The sequence below is a fragment of the Colobus angolensis genome, unplaced genomic scaffold (genome assembly GCF_000951035.1).
Source record: "Colobus angolensis palliatus isolate OR3802 unplaced genomic scaffold, Cang.pa_1.0 Scaffold220, whole genome shotgun sequence".
NCBI classification, from domain to species: domain Eukaryota; kingdom Metazoa; phylum Chordata; class Mammalia; order Primates; family Cercopithecidae; genus Colobus; species Colobus angolensis.
In genome coordinates this window covers 1,639,400-1,664,488 of record NW_012115378.1, presented here as the reverse complement: position 1 = coordinate 1,664,488, position 25,089 = coordinate 1,639,400, and the positions used below count along the sequence as shown (strand labels likewise).

Below are 25,089 nucleotides of genomic sequence, written 5' to 3'. Positions count from 1 at the left end.
AAAGAAAAGAAAAGAAAATGCTTCAAGATATTATCTTTATAGCAGACTTTTGGATTTGATTTTTACTTTGAGGCCAACCATTTAAAGGCAAGAGAGGAGTGTTAACAAGGGATATGTAAGGATGTGCCCTTACCTGGTTCAGCCCTCCTGAAGTACAGCCCCCAAGCTGGAGTTAGCCGACATCTGGGTTGGGTGCAGAGTGGAACTCTTCTAGGGCTCCAGGGATTCTGTGTCTCCCAGAATCCCTACCCTCCGTGTCTCTCCCCCGGGCTGAGGTTTTTCACTTCAGGGTGTAGCCTGTTTTGAACCATTTTATTAGGAATAATTTGAGTGGCAAAGAGTCTTTATTGGTTTGAGTTTCTAATTTGATTTTCCTTTGGTTGCCATGAAATATTGTATATACTAGATCTCAACTAACCATGAACTAAGTTTTGTTTAAAAAGAAACAGGGATAGGAGAGAAGGAGAGGGAGGAGATAGGAGAGAGAGAGGGAGAAGAAATAGAGAGGGAGAGGGAGGCTCAGAACACAAACACAGCTCCAGAGAGAATATTTGGTCCTATGGAATGCTGTGGCTCCATTTCTTCGGGTGTCTGACCCAGATCCAGCACCGAGGTTTGTCCGGGGCTGCTCCACGCACTGTGCTGACCAGTGACCAACACCAGGCAGCTGGGCTCGGAGACTGAGATTCTCCTGTCTTTCTTCCCCACCTTCTGGCAGAGGCACTCAAGCTGACCTTGGTCTTCACAGTGGCCCGAGGTTGGTCATTTGCAGGGGAAGCATCTCTGCCTTTCCCTGTTGTCAAGGGGCAGCTCTCAGGGATGCAGGCCTCCCCTCAGTACTGAGAGGCTAACGAGGGTGACCAGTGATGTTTCTCCCATCTCAGCCTCGGGTAGACCTTGAGGTTGACTCCTCGGTGCTTCTGAAACCTTAGTGTGTGTTTTGACCCCTCTGTGAGCCAGCCCTGTGCCTGGCTCTAGGTAAATGCTTTCTATGAAGTATTTCTGTTAAACTTTTTAATGGCCCCTTGAGATTGATGTTGGTCCCAATTTACAGTTGAGCAAAATGAGATCCAGAAAGTTGTCCCCTGCGTGTAGAGAGCTGAGCTATGTCTCAGATGCACAGCGCATATTAATGTTGCAGTTCTGTTTTCCTGGGTTAATTTTAAAATTAACAAAATTTATTTTGTCAAACTGTTTGCAATGTCTCTATGAGAAAGGTGTCACTCTGGCTGAGGCACTTCCCTCTTTTCCTAGGCTGGTCATGTCTGTGGGGACAATATGGACCTCATAGATGGGCAGCCCACGGGATCTGTGAGGATTTCATTTGGATACATGTCAACGCTGGATGATGTCCAGGCCTTTCTTAGGTTCATCATAGACACCCGCCTGCACTCATCAGGGGACTGGCCTGTCCCTCAGGCCCATGCTGACACCGAGGAGGCTGGAGCCCCATCAGCAGAGAGCCAGGCTGACGTTATACCTGCTGTCATGGGCAGACATAGCCTCTTGCCTCAGGAAGATGCGCTCACAGGCTCCGGGGTTTGGAACAACTCATCTACTACTGTAAATGCTGTGCCTGTGGCCCCACCTGTGTGTGACGTCGCCAGAACCCAGCAGACTCCTTCAGAGAAAGCTGCAGGAGTCCTGGAGGGGGCCCTTGGGCCACTTGTTGTCACCAACCTTTACCTCTATCCAATCAAATCCTGTGCTGCATTTGAGGTAAGGACTTTCACAGCAGCATAGAAAGTCTCTCTTTATTTATTTTATTATTCTCTCTCTCTCTCTCTCTCTCTATTTTTTGATAAAGTGAAGAAAAGCATGAAGAAAATCAAAATCATTCATCAGAGTGTTGTGGTGAGAAAAGCCATTCTCACTCTTCCCTTCTTGGTCTGTGTTTACTTTCGAACATGACTCTGCTCATGGGGACTCCTGAGAGGACCCTGTTTCAGAGTGGTGACTGTGTCATTGCTCTTATTAATTATAGCTGTAACTTTCACTGAATGTGTGTGCTGGCTGTGTGCTGAAGCATTGTATGTGTTTATTTGTTTCACTGGATCCTTAAAATGGTGAAATATGAGGTGGATAGTAATATTATCCCTATTTTATAGATATGGAGCCTGAGGGTTTTGAGGTTAAGCACTTTGCCCAGGTGACCTGAAGATATGTCAAAAGGACACAGGAGCCAGCTTGAAGGAGCTCCTGTTGGCCAAGTCTTTGGCAATATGTACATCAAAATAAGTACTGATAGTGATGAGTGGTGAGCATTTGAGCAACACAGGAATCCATGAGTCCAGTAGAAAGTAAAAATGAATTAGCGAATAAATAGAGAAGAAGCTCAACCCTACTACAGAATACCAACTAATAAATCAATGATAGAATTTTAAAAACCACTTTGCAACCATCGTGCCAAGAATTGGTTTAGGCAATAGTTATCAATAGACGCTAAATCGAATGAATGAAAATTTGATAAGTAACAGGATATCTGCATATTCTGAAAATATCTTTCCATAAAATACTTAATTATTAGTAAGTACCACCTACTTATTGATGAATTTTACAATGGAGAAACCTAATAGACCCCATGTTAACCAAGTGACAAAAGTTGACATCACCAACATTGGGACAAATGAATGGGATGTGTCTCCTGGAGGTCAGGAGTTTGAGACTAGCCTGGCTAACATGGTGAAGCCCTGTCTTTACTTAAAATACAAAAATTAGCCGGGCACGGTGGCAGGTGCCTGTAATCCCAGCTACTCAGGAGGCTGAGACAGGAGAATAGCTTAAGCTCAGGAAGCAGAGGTTTCAGTGAGCCGAGATTGCACCACTACACTCCAGCCTGGGCAAGAGAGCAAGACTCCATCTTAAAACAAACAAACAAAACAACAGAAAAAAAAAAAAAAAAGAGCAACAGCTGGAGCCAGCTGGGAAAAGAGGCTTGCTTTTCACTGCACTCTTGTACTCAAATCTTAACATTTGTTAAAAGTTACCTACTTAAAACATTACATACTTAAAACATTACCTACTTAAAACATGGCTTGAAGTGGAGAAGGGTGGAGTGTGGACCTGGAGGCTGAATGGGAGATATCCAGCTCCCATGTCCATCTCCTTTGCATTGTCCTCTTTGTTTTAGTTTCTTCTCTTCCTCCCTTTCTTACTTCCAGAGTAGGTGCTGAATTCATGAAGTCCATCTGTGTTTGTGTAGCCACTGTACAAATAGGTGAAGACCATCTTTGGGGAGCCCTGGCCTAAGACACGTCTACCTTTTTGTTTAGGTGACCAGGTGGCCTGTAGGAAACCAAGGGCTGCTATATGACCGGAGCTGGATGGTTGTGAATCACAATGGTGTTTGCCTGAGTCAGAAGCAGGAACCGCGGCTCTGCCTGATCCAGCCCTTCATCGACCTGCAGCAAAGGATCATGGTCATCAAAGCCAAAGGTGGGAAAACCACTTCATTTTCACAGAGCAGCTCCTGAGAGCAGTTTTTATACTCATGTGAAATACTCTACCAAATGTTAGAATAACCCAACAGCCTGGACAATACAGTGAGACCTTGTTTCTATAAAAAAATAAAAAGTTATCCTGGGTGTGGTGGCATGTGCCTGTAATCCCAGCTACTCAGGAGACTGAGGCACAAGAAGCACTTGAACCTGGGAGGTGGAAGTTGCAGTGAACTGAGATCGTGCCACTGCATTCCGGCCTGGGTGACAGAGCAAGACCTTGTCTCAAGGGAAAAACTGGGTAAAATAACCTGAAAGTAAGGGAAATAGTGTCTAGGAAATGCAACAAAGAGTTTGTTCCCCTTTGGTTTTGGGAAATTTCGGGAGAGATAAAGATCTGACAGTCCAATCAGACAGTAAAGAGGGGCCAGGTGCAGTGGCTTACGCCTGTAATCCCAGCACTTTGGAAGGCGGAGGTGGGCAAATCACTCGAGGTCAAAAGTTTGAGACCAGCCTGGCCAACATGATGAAACCCCTTCTCTACTAAAAATACAAAAATACGAAAATAAGTTGGGCATGGTGGCATGTACCTGTGATCCCAGCTACTCAGGTACTCGGGAGGCTGAGGCAGAAGAATTGCTTGAGCCCTGGAGGTGGAGGTTGCAGTGAGCCCAGATCGCACCACTGCACTCCAGCCTGGGCAACAGAGGATGATGATGTCTCAAAGAGGTATAAACTTTATATGAATGAGATGATGTCCTTTTTACTTAAGTTTCTTTTATTTTCTTCACTCTTCATGTATACTGCAGGCTTTAATTTATCCTTGTTGATTTTTATTATGAATGATATGAATGATCAAACCTATAGAAAAGTATAGGCCCGCTCTGTTCAGTAGAACTTTCTGTGATGATGAAAATGTTCAAACTATACCTTGCCCAGTTTAGTGGCCACCAGTCACATGTGACTATTGAAATGTGGCTAGTGGGACACTAGAACTGAATTTTAAATTTTACTTGATTTTAATTAATTTAAATGGCTACATGTAGCTATGCTACAGTGTTGGGCAGCACAGATAGTAAAGAATAATACATAATTACAGCATTCAATTTTAGCAAATCTTAACATTTGGCCATGTTTCCTTTAGGTCCTCCTCCTCCTCTTCCTTTTTCTTTTTAAACATGCATACATATATACATACATACATACATACACACACAATACATATATAAAACATCACATAGCAGTTGTGGTGCTGGGTTTAAAAAAGATAAACAACATTACAGATATAGCAGAAATTTCCTGTGGACCTCTCCTGAGTCTCACTCCTCCTCCTTCCCCATCCCACTTACATTTTTAGAACATTCCCATTTCCTCCCTAACTTGTAGTTGTACTTTTGTGATATATAACATTTCCACATATTCATGATTGTGTTTCTTGGCTGTAAGTGTTCTATTCTGTTCCCGTGGTTTATTTTTCCTTGAACCAAGAGGCCAGTGTTATTATTACAGTTAGAGAATGAGTCTTGATATCCCACGCGCCCCCCACTTTTTTTTTTTTTTTTTTTTGAGATGGAGTTTTGCTCTTGTTGTCCAGGCTGGAGTGCAATGACATGATCTCTGCTCACTGAAAACTCTGCCTCCTGGGTTCAAGCGATTCTCCTGCCTCAGCCTCCCGAGTAGCTGGGATTGCAGGCATGCAGCACCACGCCTGCCTAATTTTGTATTTTTAGTAGAGACAGGGTTTCTCCATGTTGGTCAGGCTGGTCTTGAACTCCCAACCTCAGGTGATCTGCCCACCTTGATCTCCCAAAGTGCTGGAATTATAAGCATAAGCCACTGTGCCGGCCCCAGTATCCCAGTTTTTAAAATTGTCTGTTGTTACATATTGCAGAATCTCTTTTAAGATTGAGTAGTATTCAATAGAATGACTATACCACATTTACTTTACTCATCTCTTAATGGACATTTAGATTGTATCCATATCTTGGCTATTGGAAATACCGCTGCAATGAACATTGGGAGTGCTAATATCTCTTCAGCATCCTGATTGAAATTATTTTGGATAAGTACCCAGAAGTGGGATCACTGGATCATATGGTAGTTCTGTTTTTAATTTTCTAAGGAATCTCAATATTGTTTTTCATATTAACTGAAAATTTTTGCATACCCACCAGTGGTTGCAAGGGCTCATGTTTTTCCACATTCTCACCAACACTTACTGTCTTGTGTTTGTTTATTTTCTTTTGACAATAGCCATCCTGACAGGTGTAGAGTGATATCTCATTTTGATTTTAATTTGCATTTCCCTGATTGTTAGTGATGTTAAGCATTTTCCATATACACATTAACCATTAGTACATCTTCTTTGGAGAAATACCTATTCAGATCTTTAACCTGTTTTTTGTTTTTTTTTTTCTTTTTGAGATGGAGTCTCGCTCTGTCGCCCAGGCTGGAGTGTGCAGTGGCACGATCTCGGCTCACTGCAAGCTCCGACTCCCAGGTTCACACCATTCTCCTGCCTCAGCCTTCTGAGTAGCTGGGACTGCAGGCACCTGCCACCACACCTGGCTAATTTTTGTATTTTTAGTAGAGACGGGGTTTCACCGTGTTAGCCAGGATGGTCTCGATCTCCTGATCTCGTGATTTGCCCGCCTCAGCCTCCCAAAGTGCTGGGATTACAGGCATGAGCCACTGCGCCTGGCCACTAACCCATTTTTAAATTAGGTTATTTGGGTTTTTTTGTTTGTTTGTTTACTGTTGTTTACTGTTTGTTTATGTTATGTGGTACATATACACCATGGAATACTATGCAGCCATAAAAAAGAATGAGATCATGTCTTTTTCAGGGACATAGATGAAGCTGGAGGTCATTAACCTTAGCAAACCAGCACCAGGAACAGAAAGCCAAATACCACATGTTCTCACTTATAAATGGGAGCTAAATGATGAGAACACATGGACACATAGAGGGGAACAATAGACACTGAGACCTACAGGAGGGTGGAGGGTGGGAGGATGGGGAGGATCAGGAAAAATAACTAATGAATATTAGGCTTAATACCCGGGTGATGAAATAATCTGTATAACAAACCCCCATAACACAAGTTTACCTATGTAAGAAACCTGCACTTGTACCCCGGAACTTAAAAGTTAAAAAAAAGATGAGGTCTCTCCATGTTTCCATATTTTTGCAATTGTGAATTGTGCTGCTATAAACATATGTGTGCAAGTGTCTTTTTTGTATAATGACTTCTTTTCCTCTGGGTAGATACCCAGTAGTAGGGTTGCTGGATCAAATGGTAGTTCTACTTTTAGTTCTTTAAGGAAACTCCATATTGTTTTCCATAGTGGTTTTAATAGTTTACATTCCCACCAGCAGGGTAAAGTATTCCCTTTTCACCACATCTATGCCAGCATCGATTATTTTTCAATTTTTAAATTGTGGCCATTCTTGCAGGAGTAAGATGGTATTACATTGTGGTTTTGATTTGCATTTCCCTGATAATTAATAATGATGAGCATTTTCCCATGTTTGTTGGCCATTTGTATGTCTTCTCTTGAAAATTTTTCATTTATGTCCTTAGCCCACTTTTTGATGAGATTATTTGTTTTTTGTTGTTGATTTGAGTTCCTTATGGATTCTGGAAATTAGTCCTTTGTCAGATGCATGGTTTGCAAATATTCTCTCTCACTTTGTGGATTGTCTCTTTACTCTTCTGAGTGTTTCTTTTGCTATGCGGAAGCTTTTAAAATTAGATCCCATCTATTTATCTTTGTTTTTGTTGCACTTACTTTTGGGTTTTTGGTCATGAATTCTTTGCTTACCCCAATATCTAGAAGGGTTTTTCCAATGTTACCTTCTAAGACTTTTATGGTTTCATGTCTTAGATTTAAGTCTTTGATCCATCTTCAGTTGATTTTTGTATAAGGTGAGAGATGAGGATCCATTTTCATGTTTTTACATGTGACTTGCCAGTTATCTCTGCACCATTTGTTGAATATGGTGTCCTTTCCCCACTTTGTTTTCATTTGCTTTGTCAAAAATCAGTTGGCTGTAAGTATTTGGCTTTATTTCTGGGTTCTTTATTCTGTACCATTGGTCTGTGTGCCTGCTTTTTAATACCAGTGACATGCTGTTTTGGTAAAAATAGCCTTGTAGTATAGTTTGAAGTTGGGTAATGTGATGCCTTCAGATTTGTTCTTTTTGCTTAGTCTCGCTTTGGCTAAATGGGCTGTTTTTTTGTTTCCATATAAATTTTAGGATCATTTTTTTCTAGTTCTGTGAATAATAATGATGGTATTTTGATTAGGACTTCTTTTACCATTTTTTTTTTTTTTTTGTAGTGCTGGATTGTTAGTCACAAATTCTGTCAGTATTTGTTTTTCTAAAAAAGACTTTATCTCTCCTTCATTTATGAAGCTTTGTTTTGCTGGATGCAAAATTCTTGGCTGATAATTATTTTGTTTAAGGAGGCTGAAGATAGGAGTCCAATCCTTTCAGACTTGCAAGATTTCTGCTGAGAAATCTGCTGTTAATTTGTTAGGTTTTCCTTTTGGGTTACTGATGCTTTTGCCTCACAGCTTTTTAGATTCTTTCCTTCATCTTGACTTTAGCTAACCTGATGACTATGTGCCTAGGTGATAATCTTTTTGCAATGAATTTCCCAGGTGTTCTTTGAGCTTTTTATATGTGGATGTCTAGATCTCTAGTGAGACCAGAGAAGTTTTCCTAGATTATTTCCTCAAATAAGTTTTCCAAAGTTTTAGATTTCTCTTCTTCCTCAGGGACACCAATTATTCTTATGTTTGGTCATTTAAAATAATCTGAAATTTCATGGAGTCTTTGTTCATTTTTAAAAATTATTTTGTATTTGTCTTTGTTGGATGGGTTAATTTGAAAGCCTTGTCTTTGGGCTCTGAAGTTCTTTCTTCTACTTTTTCAATACTATTGCTGAAACTTTCCAGTGTATTTTGCATTTCTCTAAGTGTGTCTTTCATTTCTAGAAGTTGTGATCATCTTTTCTTTATGATATCTATTTCTCTGGAGACTTTTTCATCCATATCCTGTATTTTTAAAAATTTCTTTAAAATAGTTTTCACCTTTCTCTGGTGCCTCCTTAAGTAGCGTAATAGTCAATCTTCTGAATTCTTTTTCTGGCAATTCAGATATTTCCTCTTGGTTTAGATCCATTGCTGGTGAGCTAGAATGATCCTTGTTTTGTCATAGTACCAAAATGACTTTCCTGGTTACTTCTCATTTGGATAGACTGTTTCAGTGGGAAGATGTGGAACTCAAGGGCTGCTATTCACATTCTTTCGTCCCAGGGGTGCTCCCTTGATGTTGTGCTCTCTCCCTTCTTGTATGGATACGGCTTCTAAAATGCCAGACTGCACTGATTGCTATTGCCCTTCTGGTTCTAGCCACTCAGCGGAACTCTGGGGCTCCAGGGTGGTGCTAAGAACTGTCTGCGAAGAGTCCTGTGATGTGATTCACATTCAGGTCTTCCAGCCATGGATAACAGCACCTGCTCTAGTGAAGGTGTCAGGGGACTAAAGCGGACTCTGTGGGAGTCCTTTGTTGTAGTTTTGTTTTAGTGCACTGGTTTTAGTCCTTGGCTGTAGTTTTGTTTAGTGCGCTGGTTTTCTTGAATGCTAGTTATGTTAGCAGTGAAGTTGTCACATGGACAGACTCAGGCCTCTGGTTAGCCAGGGTGTTGCAGGTGGTGGAATGAGCTGTTGTTTTCTCCTTCTTTGGAGCAGAGTTGTTCTCTTACGAGTTGCTGTAATGGCTTGAGTTGGTTGGCCTCCAGCCAGAAGGTGGTGCTTTCAAGAGAACACCAGCTGCAGCAGTAGAAGGGGGATATAATCTTGCCTTGCCTTGGCTAGGATAGGTACTTGGGTTTCTCAGATAATGAACAGGGCCACAGAGCTCCCAAGAGATCATATCTTTTGTTTTTGGCTATCAGGTCAAGTAGAGAAAAACCATCAGGTGGAGGCAGGTTAGGTGGGTCTGAGATCATACTCTCCTTGGGCAGGACTTGCTGTGGCCACTCTGGGGGTGGGGGACTGGTTCTCAGGCGAATGGAGTTATGTTCCCAGGGAAATTTTGGCTATTTCTGCTGTGTCAAATAGGTCTCCAGAGACATGGGGGAAAGCTGACAGTGACAGACCTCACCCAACTCCCACACAGGCAGCAAGGTCAGTCTCACTCCCACTGTGCCTCCCCAGCTGCGCTGAGGTTTCTGTACAGGCATCTGGTAAGCAGGGTTGAGATCTTGCCCCAGGCTACAAGTCTCCTGCTGAGAAAGCAAGCAGGGCTTTCAGGCCTTGCTCCTCCCTGCCAGTCAGGACCAATGGCTGCAGCTTCTACGCTTGTATCTTTACTTACCATTTGTCTCCTACCTTGGATTCTACTTAGGAAAGTTTGTGCTCAGTTAAAATTATTACAGAGTCAAGCTAGGAACTTCCTTCACCCTGTGGCCCCTCCCCATTTCCACTGGCAGCCTTCCCTTCCCCAAGGACCCCTGTGAGATAAGTCCAGGAATGGCTTTCCTGGGGTTCAAGCTGGGGACCAGGAGTCCCTACAGGGCTCTTCCCACTGCCTCTTCTACTTTTATATTTTGCTCAGCTCCCTAAATCCATTTCAGCTCTAGGTAAGGTTAAATCTTTCTCTAGTGATCTGGATTTTCAGGTTCCTCAATGAGGGTGTGTGTTCAGAGGCCAACTTCTTGCCTTCTCACTCTTTGGGAGCTCAAATTTTTGGCTATCTTGTGATGTTTGGAGCAGCAAGCTGCTTCTTTCAAAGTGTCTGTGAATTTTATCAGTTTTATCAGGAACACTGCAGGTATGTTCCTGCAGTGGTTCGTGGAGCAAAAGTTCACAGTGTGAGTCTCTACATGCTGTTCTGTCCATCTAACTGGGAGCTGTACATTAGTCCTGTCTCCTATCCACCATTCTTTTTTCCTCTGATTTTCCTTTCCTTTGGATAAATACCCAGAAGTGGGATTGCTGGATCATATGGTATTTTTATTTTTATTTTTCTGAAGAACCCCAGTAGAGTTTTCCATGATGGCTATACTAATTCACATTCCCACCAACAGTGTGTAAGAGTTCCTCTTTCTCTGCATCCTCAACAGCATTTGTTATTTTTTTTGTCATTCTGGTAATAGCCATTCTAACTGGGGTAAGGTCTCATTGTGGTTTTGGTTTGCATTCCCCTGATGATTAGTGATGCTGAACATTTAAAAAAAATATCGATTAGCCATTTGCATGTCTTCATTCAAGAAATATCTATTCAGATTATTTGCTCATTAAAATAAATTGAATTACTTGGTTTTTTTTCCACTGTTGAGTTGTTGATTTCCTTATATATTTGGTTATTAATCCCTTGCTGGATGGATGCTTTGCAAACATTTCCTCTCATTCTGTTGGTTGTCTCTTCATTCTGTTGTTTCCCTTTGTTATACAGAAGCTTTTTAGTTTGCTGTAATTCTAGTTCTCTATTTTGGCTTTTGTGGCTGATGCTTTTGAGGTCTTATCCAAAAATTCTTTGTCCAGACTAATGTCCTGAAGCAGTTCCCTGATGTTTTCTTCTAGTAGTTTAATAGTTTTGGGTCTTATATTTCAGTCTCTAATTCATTTTGAGTTGATTTGTGTATATGGTGAAAGATAGGGGTCTAGTTTTATTCTTCTGCATATGGTAATCTACTTTTCCCAGCACCATTTATTGAAGAGAACTCTTCTTGCTCCAATTCAGAAATCAGTTGACTGTAAATGTGTGGATTTATATTTTGGTTCTGTATCCTGTCACATTGGTCTATGTGTCTATTTTTAGGTCAGTACCATGCTGTTTTGGTTACTATAGCTTTGTAGCATATTTTGAAGTCAAGTAGCTGTTGTTTCTACACAATGTTAAATTTGTTTTTAACCTTGTTCATTAGGGATGGAGCCTATAGAGGTGCCTCTTGAGGAAAATAGTGAACGGACTCAGATTCACCAAAGCAGGGTCTGTGCTGACAGGTAAGACTCTGAAGCAGGTGAAAATCTCAGCTTTATTGACAGGCTGACAAAGAGGGGGAAGAGAATAATGCCCTATGCAGTCTATCCTCTGCTACCCTTCAGTCTAGTTGCTGCCCATTTCTCCCTCGCATGCTTCTCTCTAACTACACTCTTGGCTCTTTGGTCTTCAAACCTCCCAAGCATGCTCCTTTCTCAGGTCTTTACACTTGCTGTTCCCTCTGCCTGGTGCTATTCCCCTAGTTATACCTCCACAGGGCTTGTTCTCTCACCTCTGTCAGTTTCAACTCCAACAGGTGTCTGCTCAAAAGCCCCTTTCTCAGAGGGCCACATGACTACCCACGGAAACCAGCCCTTCCCTCTCCATTTCCCCTGTTGTATTCATCTCCTTTGCCTTTGTTGTTTCCAAGTTAATATATATCTGTTTATTGATCTTTAGTCCCTCCCACTGGAATGCCCATGTTGTTCCTTTCAGAGCCTGGGACAGTGTCAAGAGGATGGTGTGGGGTGGGAAGACAAGGTGATGCAGAAGGAACAGTCTGGAGGGCATTGCAACACTCCAGAGGAGGCTTCATGGGAAGGGAAAATACCTGATTTGCATGTTGAGAAGACGGGCTGGTGCCTGTGGAGTGGTTGGAAGGGGGAAGGGGCACAAGCAGGAAGGCCACATAAGCACCTGTGTTAGCAACACAAGTGAGACAAGATGGAGGCTTGGACCAGGGTCAGAGAGAAAGTCAGGAAGCTGCAGGTATATATTCTGGAAATAGAATAACCTGAACTAGCTGATGATTGGATAAGGAGGCTGGGGGTGAGGGGGTTATCAAGACATCTCTCAGGTTTCTAAAGCCTAGCTTTCAGGTGATAACTCACAGATTATATACCCATATTATAGGTTATTATCTAATCTGGGTTGCTGATGATAAATCATCTACTGAATTCTAGGAAATGTAAAGTGGGGTTGAATGTACTAGCATTGCTATTTTGTTTGTTGATTGTACATGTTTCTAAGTCTTTTTATTGAACAAATCAAATGTCTGCATCCCTTTTTATCTAATCTTATCTGTACCTGAATACATGTGGAATAGCAAATTTTCCAATCTTGGGAAATTTATCCTATCTTAAGCCCCAACCAATTCCCCTTTCACCTCCACCCGCATACTAAAACAGTTAACTGTGTAACACTTCACTAAATATTTATGTATAATAAAAAGCTTTCAAAGTGCTGATTGCCTACCAGTTAACACAATGCACTCATTAGTGGGTAGGTCTGTGCTCAGTAGATGGTGATACTGCATGGTATCAAACCATATTGCACATCTTTGTGCACTGCCCTGAACATATGCTATCATGCAAGGCAGGAAATGGTATGTTAAATGCTAAAACTACATCCAAGTTGGACCCCAGTCATTAGTGCTGTGGATGATAGGCCGAGGATCACTCTGGGAGTGTGAAGGGCTATACCCCCAGGAAAGCTCAAAGGTGATGATGTGATGATTGTGCTTGACACAGTGGAGCATCCTGGGCACTGGTCCCCACCTTGGAGGATAAAGTGTGAAGCACGCTCTACATCTTCTTGCCAGTACTTGCACCAATGTCACCAACTTACACATCCATTTAGCACATTTTCAGTCAGAACAATAAATTTTGGATAACAAAATTCTAGAGGATTCTTGACTTTTCAAACACCAGATTGATAAATGCAGTACTTATATCTGTAACTCACAGGCACAGTGTTCATTCTACAAACCAAACACGTCAGTCCATGTAAGAGAAGATATTTCAATCAGGCCCATAGTGAAAAAATAGGACACATTTCTGGGTTCAAGGGCTTCTGAAAGCAACATATCACTCTGGAAGTTCTCAAATTCTAAGCTTTGTGGTTCTCTGTGTCAATAATTAATAGTAAAAAGGTCTTTCCAGGAGAAATGTTTAAGCTTTTTATTCGGTCTGAAAGCTTCACACAAGCCCCAGATGGCAGGTCTTCCTGCCTTGGAAATCTCCTTGCAGCATCTGACACTTCAGGCTGCCTTCTCTTCAGGACTCATGCAATGTTTTGTTTTATTTCATTTTGTAATCTAACTTTTTGCAATTTACATTATCATTTAAATAAATATTATGTAAGAGTTCACCCTTTCTCTCTTTTGCCAGAGTAAATACTTATGATTGTGGAGAAAAAATTTCAAGCTGGTTGTCAACATTTTTTGGCCGTCCTTGTCATTTGATCAAACAAAGTTCAAACTTTCAAAGGAATGCAAAGAAGAAACATGGAAAAGGTATTACATTTTGAATTGGTTCTTAGAGGACAGGAACCCTGGCTTACCCTTGCACACATCAAAACAGCACATGAACTGCACTTATGGGTGACTTGCTCATGTATGGAAAGCAGGGGTGGTCAGCCTTTAGCAGAAACCTGCTGCAATAGCCCCAGGTCAGCAGGAGAATTGGGCTCCAGGATCCTCTTAAGGAGGCTGAGGAGGGCATAAAGCCAGCTGCCCAGCCTCTGCCCAAACATTCAGCCTCACTCCTGCATGTTTAAAAGCACAATTAATGCAATTGTATTAAATAAAAACCCTAATAGCTTGCTATGTCCTCAGATTGGATCTGGAAGCAAGGAAATCTGGCTTGCTAGCTTTTAGCTCTAACACCAAACAATGGTGTGACCTTGGTAAATCCTTGAACCCCATGGTGCCTCAACTTCTATAGACCTCAGCTCCTCAGACTTTTATAAGTTTCGGCAATTTTTCCCACCATAAACCATTGTTAGAACGAAGTGAGGCAGTAGAGATGAATGTATTTTAACAGTCCCAGATGTGCGGAAAAGATCATTTTCCTGTGTCTGCTCAAATGTCACCTCCTTAGGGAAGGCTGGTTGGCAACCCTCTTCAGAACAGCACCCTGTACCTGAATTTGCAGCAACGTAGCAACCTTCCCTGTCTCATTTTTCTCAGTGGCACTTTTTTTTTCACATCTTTCTGACTATATATTTTGCTCGTTTATTTTGTTCTGTTTTCCTTTTAGAAGATGTAAGCTCTATAAGGATAGGGATTGTTGCTTGTTTTCTTCAGTGCTGTCCCCCCATGCTTAAAATAGCACCTGGCGTATAGTTGCTCAATAAATGGCTAGATGAATGAATGAATGATTACCAACTTGTTCCTGTATTACCTGGCCTAGTGATCAGTTCCCAGAGGAACTAGTTTGTAATCCAAATAGCATTTAGAGTTTGGGTGTGGTAGCTCACACCTGCAATCCCAGCACTTTGGGAGGCCGAGGAGGGAGGATTTGTTAAGCCCAGGAGTTCAAGACCAGCCTGGGCAACATAGCAAGACCCTATATCTGCAAAATAAGATACAAAAATTATGAAACCTCATCTCTTCAAAAAATACAAATACTAGCCAGGTATGGTGGTGCATGCCTATAGTCCCAGCTACTTGGGAGACTGAGGTGGGAGGATCATTTGAGGCTGGGAGGTGGAGGTTGCAGTGAGTTGAGATCACACCACTGTACTCCAACCTGGGTAACAAAGTGAGACTCTGTCTCAAAAAGAATTAAAAAATTACTAGGTATGGTGGCAGGCACCTGTAGTCCTAGCTGCTTGGGAGACTGAGGTGGGAGGATCTTTTGAACCCAGGAGTTCGAGGCTGCAGTGAGTTATCACACCACTGCACTCCAGCCTGGCCGACAGTAATATTTTATGTTTTATGTTTCTAAAACATAAAATAAATCAACCAAACTAATAGCATTTGACCATATATGGACTGAAAACTGGGTCTAAGGCAGCCCTCCGTAGTTTAACCTATAAATCTCTAAAAGTGTATGCTATAGAGAGGAGTCAAAGGATGTAATGTACTTAGACTTTTTAAAGTTCTGATGATTTTTCATGCCATAAGCTGTTAAGAATTTGAGTTGCTGTGTGATAGAAAAGGGGAATAGATTTATACTCATTTTATTGAAGTTGGTGGTGTTTGGGCTATGGATAAGCTTAGAGACATGATTAAAGGGGAGAGAGAAATAGGCATTTCCAGGGGTAGAGGAGTGGGGTTTGTCAGGACCTGCACGCCACCCTTGTAAATTATCTGGAGAAGAGAGCAGCAGTGAAATCTCTAAGTGCCAATTATTCATAGCACCCATGGCCTAGCTGGGGTTTGCTGGGTTTTCAGGAGGTTGGCTGAGATAATTAAGCCTTAGTCCTGGTCCTTTGGGGTCTTGGATGGTGAGATCAATCACCAGCAGACAGCGATATTACAATGTAAGGGATGTAATAAAGGTTTACACAAAGGGCAGAATCCTCTACACCTGGAATGAGTCACAGAGGGCTTCAGGGAGGAGGTGAGTTTGGAGCTGTGTCTTAAAAGGAGAGTAGGAGTTTTTCAAGCAGACAGAGGCGGGAGCAGCGTGGCAGGGCATTCATGGGCTCAGAGAAGGGTTTAGAGGGTCAGACGTGAGCAGGGCAGTGATGGGGGACAGATGGGAAGAAGGGACGAGTGTGCTACTGAGGAGTCAGTAGTAATTTATCTGTGGCTGCAGGACTCACCGGAGGATTCTAAGCTGAGAAGCTTCGTAACACTGCTTATGTTAGAAAGTCAGCCCTGACTTGGCGAGGGGGCTGCATTGAGTGGGAAACTCAGGCAGTAAAGGCACAGGTGGGAGGCAGCTGGGACTGTCCTGGTGGGAGATGGGGCCTTGGTGGAACAAAGGTGGTGGGTGCAGAGGAAAGAAGAAAGCCTGTCTTCCTGCTCCCTGCACGATGCAGAATCAGGGAGTGTCAGCTTGTGACTACTTACACTTAGAGGATGCCCCTGAGGGTGCCATGTTCTCTGGCAGTCTCAGTCACTGGTCTTGAAACAGTTTTTTTGAGTTGGTATACCTTAGAAGGATTTTTGAAAACTATATTCCTCACTCATACATTTTTACATTGTCAACTAAATTTTGAAAATAGTTTAAACAGCTACAAAGGATATGATTTCCAGCATATTGTAAACATTGTCATTTTAAATTTAAACTCGTACATTATTCTTCTCAACCTAGCCAATAGAATCTCAATACTGTAGCATTTTTTAAACTATAGCAATTTGAATCTCATGAGTATTCATTACAAAATACATTGTGTGTGTGTGTATATATATATATATAGAGAGAGAGAGAGAGAGAGAGAACAAACTGTCCTTTAATGGTCAGTTTTCTTTCTTTCCTTTTCATATATATATATTATATATATATATATAAATGAACTATCTTTTAGTGATCAGTCTTTTATTTCTTTCCTTTTCCTTCTTCAACTTGTATTTCCTTTCCATGTCCTCAACAGAATTTTATCTTAGTGTTATATATTCTGTACTTGGAAATCTTTTATTGACTACTACCCTATCATACTTCTGTGAAATTAAAATGTGTATATAAAATGACATGGATAAACATTTTTTAAAGTTTACTGTGATTGTGAGAGTTTAATCTAGAAAATTTCTTCTGGATTGAGTTCTTTTAATTTTTTTTTTTTTTTTTTAATAGAGATGGGGTTTCTCCCATATTGCCCAGGCTGGTCTCAAACTTTTGAGCTCAAGTAATCCTCCCACCTTGGCCTCCCAAAGTGCTGGGACTATAGGCATGAGCCTCTGCACCCAGCCCGTAATTTGTAGTAGTACATAGTTGATCAAAGCAACATAAGTATATTATAAATTTTGAAAAATAATTATTAAACATAAGAAAAAAATGAGCAAAAATAAGTCTCTTAATGAGGTGACTGGGCACCCTGCCATTGGTTCCCACTCCCATGAATGACCGTCACTCATGGCCAGAATAGCTGGTGTTCAGCCTCGGGTCTCTTCTGAGAAGCTTAAATAAAGGGCTACGGAAAGGGGTTTCGTTAGTGCACTGTCACTCAAACATTTCTTCTGAAGTATGTGACCGAAGCACTGGGCTCTAAGATTGAAATGCCTTTCATCATCTGTCACTTGACAACTTAATTAGGTCCTGCGGTTTTGTGGACAGCAAATAATTGGAATCCATCTGGCCTACAGGAGGATCATTCGCCCAGGCTTTAGAGCCTTTTATTTTCTCAGCTCAGACTCCAGGGTTTTGAATGGGGCTTTTGTCTTCTACCCTGGAGGTTGTTGGTCCCTGAGGGAGTGTCCCTTAGGAGACGTTGGCCTTTCCTCTGTGAAAGAGGAAGGGTCTTTGTGGACAGGGCTGGGATTACACCTCCCTTCTCTGGCAGAGCCATTTTAGCGAAGAGCATATATGCAAGTGGCAGATCTGGAGGGTAATTCTCTCAAAAGTATCCGTTTGCATCTACTTTGGGGTCCACACACCTGATTTGGAGACAGCTCAGTAGGTCCTGGCCCAGGCAAACCTTTTCATCTATAATGATAGTGATGCTGGGCCTGCCAAAGGGAGATGGCAGCCGGGTGATAGGGTGCCAGCTATTCTGAATACACTTAATATTTTCTTTCAATAGTTTCATCCCCCTTTTAGTAGTTTTTTTTGTTTTTTTTGTTTTAGACAGAGTTTCGCTGTTGTTGCTGAGACGGAGTTTCACTCTTGTTGCTCAGGCTGGAGTACAATGGTATGATCTCAGCTCACCGCAACCTTTGTCTCCCGAGTTCAAGAGATCCTCCTACCTCAGCCTTCTGAGTAGCTAAGATTAAAGGCATGTGCCACTGCGTCCAGCTAATTTTGTATTTTTACTAGAGACAAGGTTTCTTCATGTTGGTCAGGCTGGTCCCAAATTCCCAACCTCAGGTGATCTGCCCGCCTCGGCCTCCCAAAGTGCTGGGATTACAGGCCTGAGCCACCGCACCTGGCCTTCCCTTTTAGTAGTTTTTAAACGTCTACTATCTATTTCTAAAGTCGGTATCTGGCACTTGCCCAAGGGCAAACAGCTTTTCCCTGATTAGATTCAGAAGCTCTCCCTGGGCCTTTTGCCCTCACCAAGGCTCTCTGCTTTGCTCCATCCTATCCTGGAGCAAGGACGCACCTGCCATCACCCCTCCTCCTCCAAGTCTTGCCTCCAAGTCTAATTTGCTGAAACAATTTCATCTCAGCATTTTTTGTTTTATTTTTTAAATTTTCTAAATATTTTTGTGGCAGAGTCTTGCTGTGTCACCCAGGCTAGAGTGCAGTGTGCGGTGTGACCTCGGCTCACTACAACCTCCACCTCACGGGTTCAAGCGATTCTCCTGCCTCAGCCTCCCGAGTAGTAGGGATTACAGGTGTGTACCACCACGCCTGGCTAATTCTTGTATTTTTAGTAGAGACAGCGTTTCACCTTGTTGGCCAGGATGGTGTCGAACTCCTGGCTTCATGTAATCCTCCCACCTCAGCCTCCCAAAGAGCTGAGCCACTGTGCCCAGCCCTTATTGTTATTTTCTCCAGGTTATTTTAAACAGAGTATTCTGGGATCTCCTTTTCCCTCTGTATTGAGATATATGCACCATACTTAGGACATTTTTATTATTGCCAGGGCGTCACTTTTTTTCCCTTGTAGAAATAGTCTCTACCTTTTAAAAAAATACAAGTCTATGGAAACATGATTCACTGGCATTCTGAGAAAGCAACTCTTCTCTTAAATACTCCATCATTTTCAGATCAACTTCCTGGTACAATGGCCACCCTTTCTCTGGTAAACGAGGCACAGTATCTGCTGATCAACACATCAAGTATTTTGGAACTTCACCAGCAACTAAACACCAGGTAAGACCTCATACCTCGGGACTAGCAGACAAGCATAACCATTTGCCACTGGGAGCAGGGCCTGGCCCCCACCTGGGGAGGAGAGATCTGAGAGTTCAGCCCTGCTTCATTTACAGATGAGAAACTGAGGCCCTGAGAAGTAAGCAGGCCCTTTCATCCAGCTTCCATTCATCTTTATAGAGGGTTATCTTTTATCTTACAAAGATCATTTTTGATATCCTCGAGATGATTAGTGGAGAACCCCTAGCTCTCACTTTTTAATCATTCAATTTCTTAATGTTTGTTTTAATTGAACTGCCACCATTTGGACAACTTTTATTGTCCACCCTCCCACTGTCCCCTGTCCCCGAGGATCTCTGCCCTACTTCACACAGTCATTTTAAAGGCTAAAAAAGAGTGGTTATGAAACCTTTTAAAGTTGTAACTGCAGGCACGCTTTATTTGAAAGATGTGCCATAGATGGAACTAGCACCCCTCCCTGCCCACTCCAACCTGATGCCTTCCCAAGGACCCTAACAGTGTTAAGAGGTCAGCTCCAGAAAGGGTCATGGTTGGGCCAACCCTCTCATTGTTCATTAGAGCAAACTGAAGTCCCAACGTAGCCAGGCAATGAGGAAAAATCACCCAGCTCTCATGCCACAGGATGACTGGGATGGTCTCCTCATTCCTGGTCCACAGGCCAGAGATGAGTGTTGTGTTAGTGGCTCACCCCCAACAGCACTGTGAACTGGGGGTCCTGTGACTGTCATGTGCCACGTGGTCAAGTACACACACATACATATTTGCAAAGACATACAAATACAGCTTAATAAAGCTGACTAAGGCCACCTCCTCCACTTTTGCAGGGGTGGGCGATTTGTAGTCATTCTTGTTTCTAGCCATTGTTGAAAACATACAACATCATTCTCATACTGTGGCCCAGCTTGCTGTCTTTGGGAGCAAAAGAATGATGCAGTCGCATGTTCTCTGGGTATTCACTGAGTTCTCCTGGCACTGAGGGACCCTTTTCCTCAGGTGTCCAGAGTCCTGGAAAAAGTGGGTATGCAGTTTTTTGGGGTTCTTGGTGTAGAAAGATAGGAGGTGGGGACAGGCTTGCTGCAACCCCAGTTCCTACCAGGAGGGCACACATTCCCTACCATCTGGTTTCTAGCAGGGCAGGCCTGCTGGGCAGGTGGTTCAAGAGCAGAGTGAGGGTCCCCTGCTAGGTATTTCTCTGTGTGTTATTTGCAAATTTGAAAGACTCTATCATGCACATGTTAACCACGGTAGCTTTTGGACATAAAACATGCCCTTTTACCAAGCCCAAACTGAGGGTTTATAACCCAGAGAGTTGATCCAGAATCAAAGGATTTCAGGACTGGAAAAGTGCTAACCCTCTTGCTGCAGATGAGGAAACCGTAGTCCTCATAGGTTGTGGGAGTTGCCCTTAGTAAGTGGCAAAACCAGACTCAGGTATCCTGGTCTCTGGCTTTTCACACATTGTTTACCATTCAAAGGGGATTGGGATATAACCTTGGGGCTCCTCCTTCCCAGTCCCATAGTCTTTCAATTCTGTCTCTGGGGCATACTCTAACCATGCCTGAGCATTTACCCCGCACCAACTTAAGCAATTAAAAATTTATTGAAGCACAAAAAGGTACAAAAATCATCAGTATACAGTTAAATAAAGTTTTACAGATGTATACACCCATGCGCCATCATTTTCAGATCAATCTCCTGGTAAAACAGCCACCCTTTTTCTGGTGAATGAGGCAAAGTATCTGCTGATAAACACATTAAGTATTTTGGGACTTTACCAGCAACTGCCACTAGCTGGATCAAGCTAAGAATGTACTCCAGAAACCTCCCTTATACCCCATCCCAGTCAACCTCACTGACAGTCACCACTATTCTGACTTCTTTCACCATAGCTAGTTTCACCTGTTCTTCAACTTAATATGGTGGGATCGTACAGAATGTGTTCTTTTGTGGGAGAAGTTTTAAGATGTATTTTCAGTGCATTCTTCTGGGTGGGGGTGGGAGGTGCAGAGGGCCATTTTTTTTTTTTGGAACCTTATGGCAATAAATAAAAATTACAAAAATAAACAAGAGTTACAAAAATAGGCCAGGCATGGTGGCTCACACCTGTAATCCCAGCACTTTGAGAGGCTGAGGTGGGAGGATCACTTGAGCCCAGGAGTTCAAACCCAGTCTGGGCAATATAGTGAGATGCCATCTCTAAAAAAACTAAAAATAAGTTAGCTGGGCAGAGTGGCACATGCTTGTAGTCCCACCTACTTGGGAGGCTGAGGCAGGAGAATTACTTGAGCCTGGGATCCTGGTCAAGGCTGCAATGAGCTGAGATTGTGCCACTGCACTCCAGTCTGGGTGACAGAGCAAGACCTTGTCTCATTAAAAAAAAAAAAGGAATTAGAAAAATAGCAGATGTTAGTTAAAACCGCAACTAGAATGGAAATTAGGAAATACTGTCCTCTTTATTTATAATGTTTTAATACCTGAGAAAAGGGGTGAGATCTCAACACCTGTGAAAAGAAGGGAGGGGGGGAAGGGAGTGAGATCTCAGTGCTTTTTAGGTCTTTGATCATTAAGCCTGTTGACAGGTCTTCAAATGCCTTATGCCGCCCCACCTTACAGAACTGGTGTGTTCTCAGAAGTTCTTCTTCACTGGAGCTCTGTTCTTCTGATTTCCAAAGTCCTTCATCTCTTCAGCTGAGATCTGCTCACCCTTTGCCTGGCTCTTATGGGCCTCTCACTAGAGATGGGACCATATCCCAGGGGAGGCCCTAATGCCTGTTTAGCAGATGTGTGTCTCTTGGCCTTGCACTCATGGTAAAAGTCTGTTCTGATTATTCAGGGCACAGGCCACAGCAGAGCTGATGAAGTTAGGTGTTGCATGGCAGGCATGATGAATTATTACAGTGGTGTGATTATCTGCCACCCTCCCCCCACTTACTCTTTTTGGTTGCCTTAAACAGTGATGAGAATGGAAAGCAGGAATTATTCTCAGTGAAGGATCTCAGCTTGCGTTTTCGTGCCAATATTATTATCAATGGAGAAAGGGCTTTTGAAGAAGAGAAATGGGATGAGATTTCAATTGGTTCTTTGCATTTCCAGGTAAGTTTGGGGAAGTTCTATTATCCTTCCTCCAGGGTTGTCAGTGAAGATTGGCCTCAATCCCAGATCTGAATAGCTGCAGGTGGGACTGCCTCCCTGTCCTTGTCTCTTAACTACGAAATCTTGGTGGGAGGTTATGTCAGCTCAGCCTTCTGAGACACCCCATGAAATAATCCATCCTTTATTCCCCAAGAGGATGGCAGCAGTCACTTTCACACAAGCCACAGAAGGTGTGACCCATCAGAGGGCTCGTTGTTATGTCTAGGCTTAAACTCTGATTTTTTGTAATGCTCATGTCATGAGACTGTCATCCTCCTGAAACTTGTTGGACTGTGTGGCAGTCTGGAGCTTGTGGAGGGAGGCCCAGAAGCCTGGCGGTGCCTCTGTGCCCATGGCCACCCCGTCCTCCACACGCTTCACCTTTTTCTGCCTTTGCTGGTGGCTGGGAAGGAGATTGTCAGAGGCAAAGCCACCAGGATGTCCTCTCTCCCCGGTTTTGGACTCCCAAAACCTTTGTTATGGGCCTCAAAGATATGAGAAAGAGGAAAAAGGTCTTAGGCTAAAATCTGTGCCCCTCACATGATTGACAAGGCCCCGTGAGATCCCACGCTGCCACTGTCTCTGAGCTCATTACCCCTTCCCTCTCTGCCTCTGTCACAGTGACCTTCTCTCTGTTCCCTAAACGGCCACCCTTCCTGCCTTAGCCCTTGCCATCCCTTCTGCTTGGCATGTTGTCCAGGTGTCTCAGGTCAGATGTCACCTTCTTGGAAAGGATGCCCCTGACCTGCCGCAGGGTCACGTTCTGCTTATTCCTGCAGTGTGAAGGAGGGTGAGGCCAAGTCTCTTTATTCCCTGCTGTATCTCTAAGTCCTTGAACGACACTGGCCCCGGGTCAGTGCTCAATCAGTAATTGTTGAGGGAAGAAATGGACAGGAGAGATAAGGAATATCTAATGCCAGAGAATGTGCTCTGTTCTTTAGTGGGGGCTGAAATTATTTTTGTAATACAGGCTGGGCATCCCTAATCCAAAAATCTGAAATCTGAAATGATCTAAAATATAAAACTTTTTGAGCACTGACATGACATTCAAAGGATATGACAATTGGAGCATTTTGGATTTCAGATTTTCGAATTAGGGATGCTCAACTGGTAAGTATACCAGAGATATATAATGCAAATATTCCAAAATTAAAAAAAAAATCAAAATACTTCTGGTTCCAAGCATTTTGGATAAGGAGTGCTCAACCTATGGTAGTGTAATTAGCCACTGGTATAAACTGACTATAACGAGCTACCTTGTATTCAGGCTGTGCACTCAGAAGGAACACTACTCTAACATCTAGGAAAGCAGTAAACAGTCATTTGAGTCTTTATTAAAGAATTTTAGAGGTCTGGGATATAGGAAATAAATTTCATGACACAAGAAAATGTCCCAATGATGTTTTTAACTCCCTAGACTTCCTCTTACCCTGGCAGTTGTTCCCCCTTGACGAGCAATCTATATTATCTCCTACATTCTCTCCCACAAGCCCATCTCTGGCACACCCTCCTGCCGTTTCCCTCATCCCTCCATCCTTACTTACTCTTCCCTATTTTCTATCCCTGTGTCTCTGCCATGTTTTAAAAAATGCCTACTGTTTCACATCCTGCTGGGCATAAAATAGACACTAAATATACATTATCTGATAGGTGGAGAGTGAGAGGGAGGAAGAAAGGAAGAAAAGAAAAAGAAAGAGAAAAGGGAAGAGAACTAGAACTACACTGAGATTACTCTCAGAAACTTATCTGGCAACAGTAGCACCTGTGCCTCTCCAGATATCTGGAGACATAAATACAAGGAAGACTCTTTAAGGAACCTTCCTGAGATGACTTAGCAGGCTTTGCTTTCTTTAGGTCACCTTTCTTAACAGACCGCAACTAGTAAAAATCAAAATATGCATGCCCTTTGACTCAATAATTTCACTTGTAGAAATCTATCCCATAGAAATGCTAATACAAGTATTAAAATAAGTATAAAAATGCTTTTACCAACCTGGGCAGCATAGCAAGACTCCATCTCTACACACACACACACACACACACACACACAAGAAAAATTAGCCAGGTGTAGTGTTGTGCACCTGTGGTCTCAGCTCCTTTAGGTGGGAGGATTGCTTGAGCCCAGAAGCTCGAGCCTGTAGTGAGTTAAGATTGCCCCACTGTACTCTAGCCTGGGTCTCAGAGCAAGATCCTGTCAGTCAGTCAATCAGTCAATCAATAATACCTATACACATTAGTCCAGTGCAAGCATTGAAGAGCATAAGATATGGTTAATACTGCACCTTTCTTTTCTTTTTTTGAGACAGGGTCTTACTCTGTTGTCCAGGGTAGAGTACAGTGGTGCAATCTTGGCTCATTGCAACCTCTGCCTCCTAGGTTCAAGCAATCCTCCTGAGTAGCTGGGATACAGATGTGTGCCACCACACCTGGCTAAATTTTTTATTTTTGGTAGAGACAGGGTTTCACCATGTTGGCCAGACTAGTTTAAACCTCCTGGGCTCAAGTGACCCGCTGGCCTCAGCCTCCCAGTATTGGGATTATAGGCATGGGCCACCATGCCTGGCACTACTGTGCCTTTCAAGAAAGTAAATGCTTGGCTGGGCACAGTGGCTCACGCCTGAAATCCCAGTGCTTTAGGAAGCCAAGGAAGGAGGATCACTTGAGCTCGCGAGTTTGAGACCAGCCTGAGCAAAATAGCAAGACCTCATCTCTACTGAATAAAAAAAATTAGCCGGGCATGGTGGTACGTTCCTGTGGTCTCAGCTACTCAGGAGGCTGAGGTGGGAGGATTGCTTGA

General features: G+C 42.8%; 1 protein-coding gene across 1 annotated transcript in view; it reads left to right on the top strand.

Annotated features, from left to right (window-relative positions):
• MOCOS (molybdenum cofactor sulfurase) overlaps positions 1-25,089 on the top strand; it is a 66,563-nt gene that overhangs the window by 35,274 nt on the left and 6,200 nt on the right. The window contains exons 8-13 of the mRNA XM_011943726.1: positions 1,255-1,719; positions 3,273-3,435; positions 11,378-11,456; positions 13,602-13,726; positions 19,034-19,139; positions 22,115-22,253. Coding sequence (XP_011799116.1) covers positions 1,255-1,719; positions 3,273-3,435; positions 11,378-11,456; positions 13,602-13,726; positions 19,034-19,139; positions 22,115-22,253 — 1,077 coding nt within the window. The remainder of the gene's footprint in view (positions 1-1,254; positions 1,720-3,272; positions 3,436-11,377; positions 11,457-13,601; positions 13,727-19,033; positions 19,140-22,114; positions 22,254-25,089) is intronic.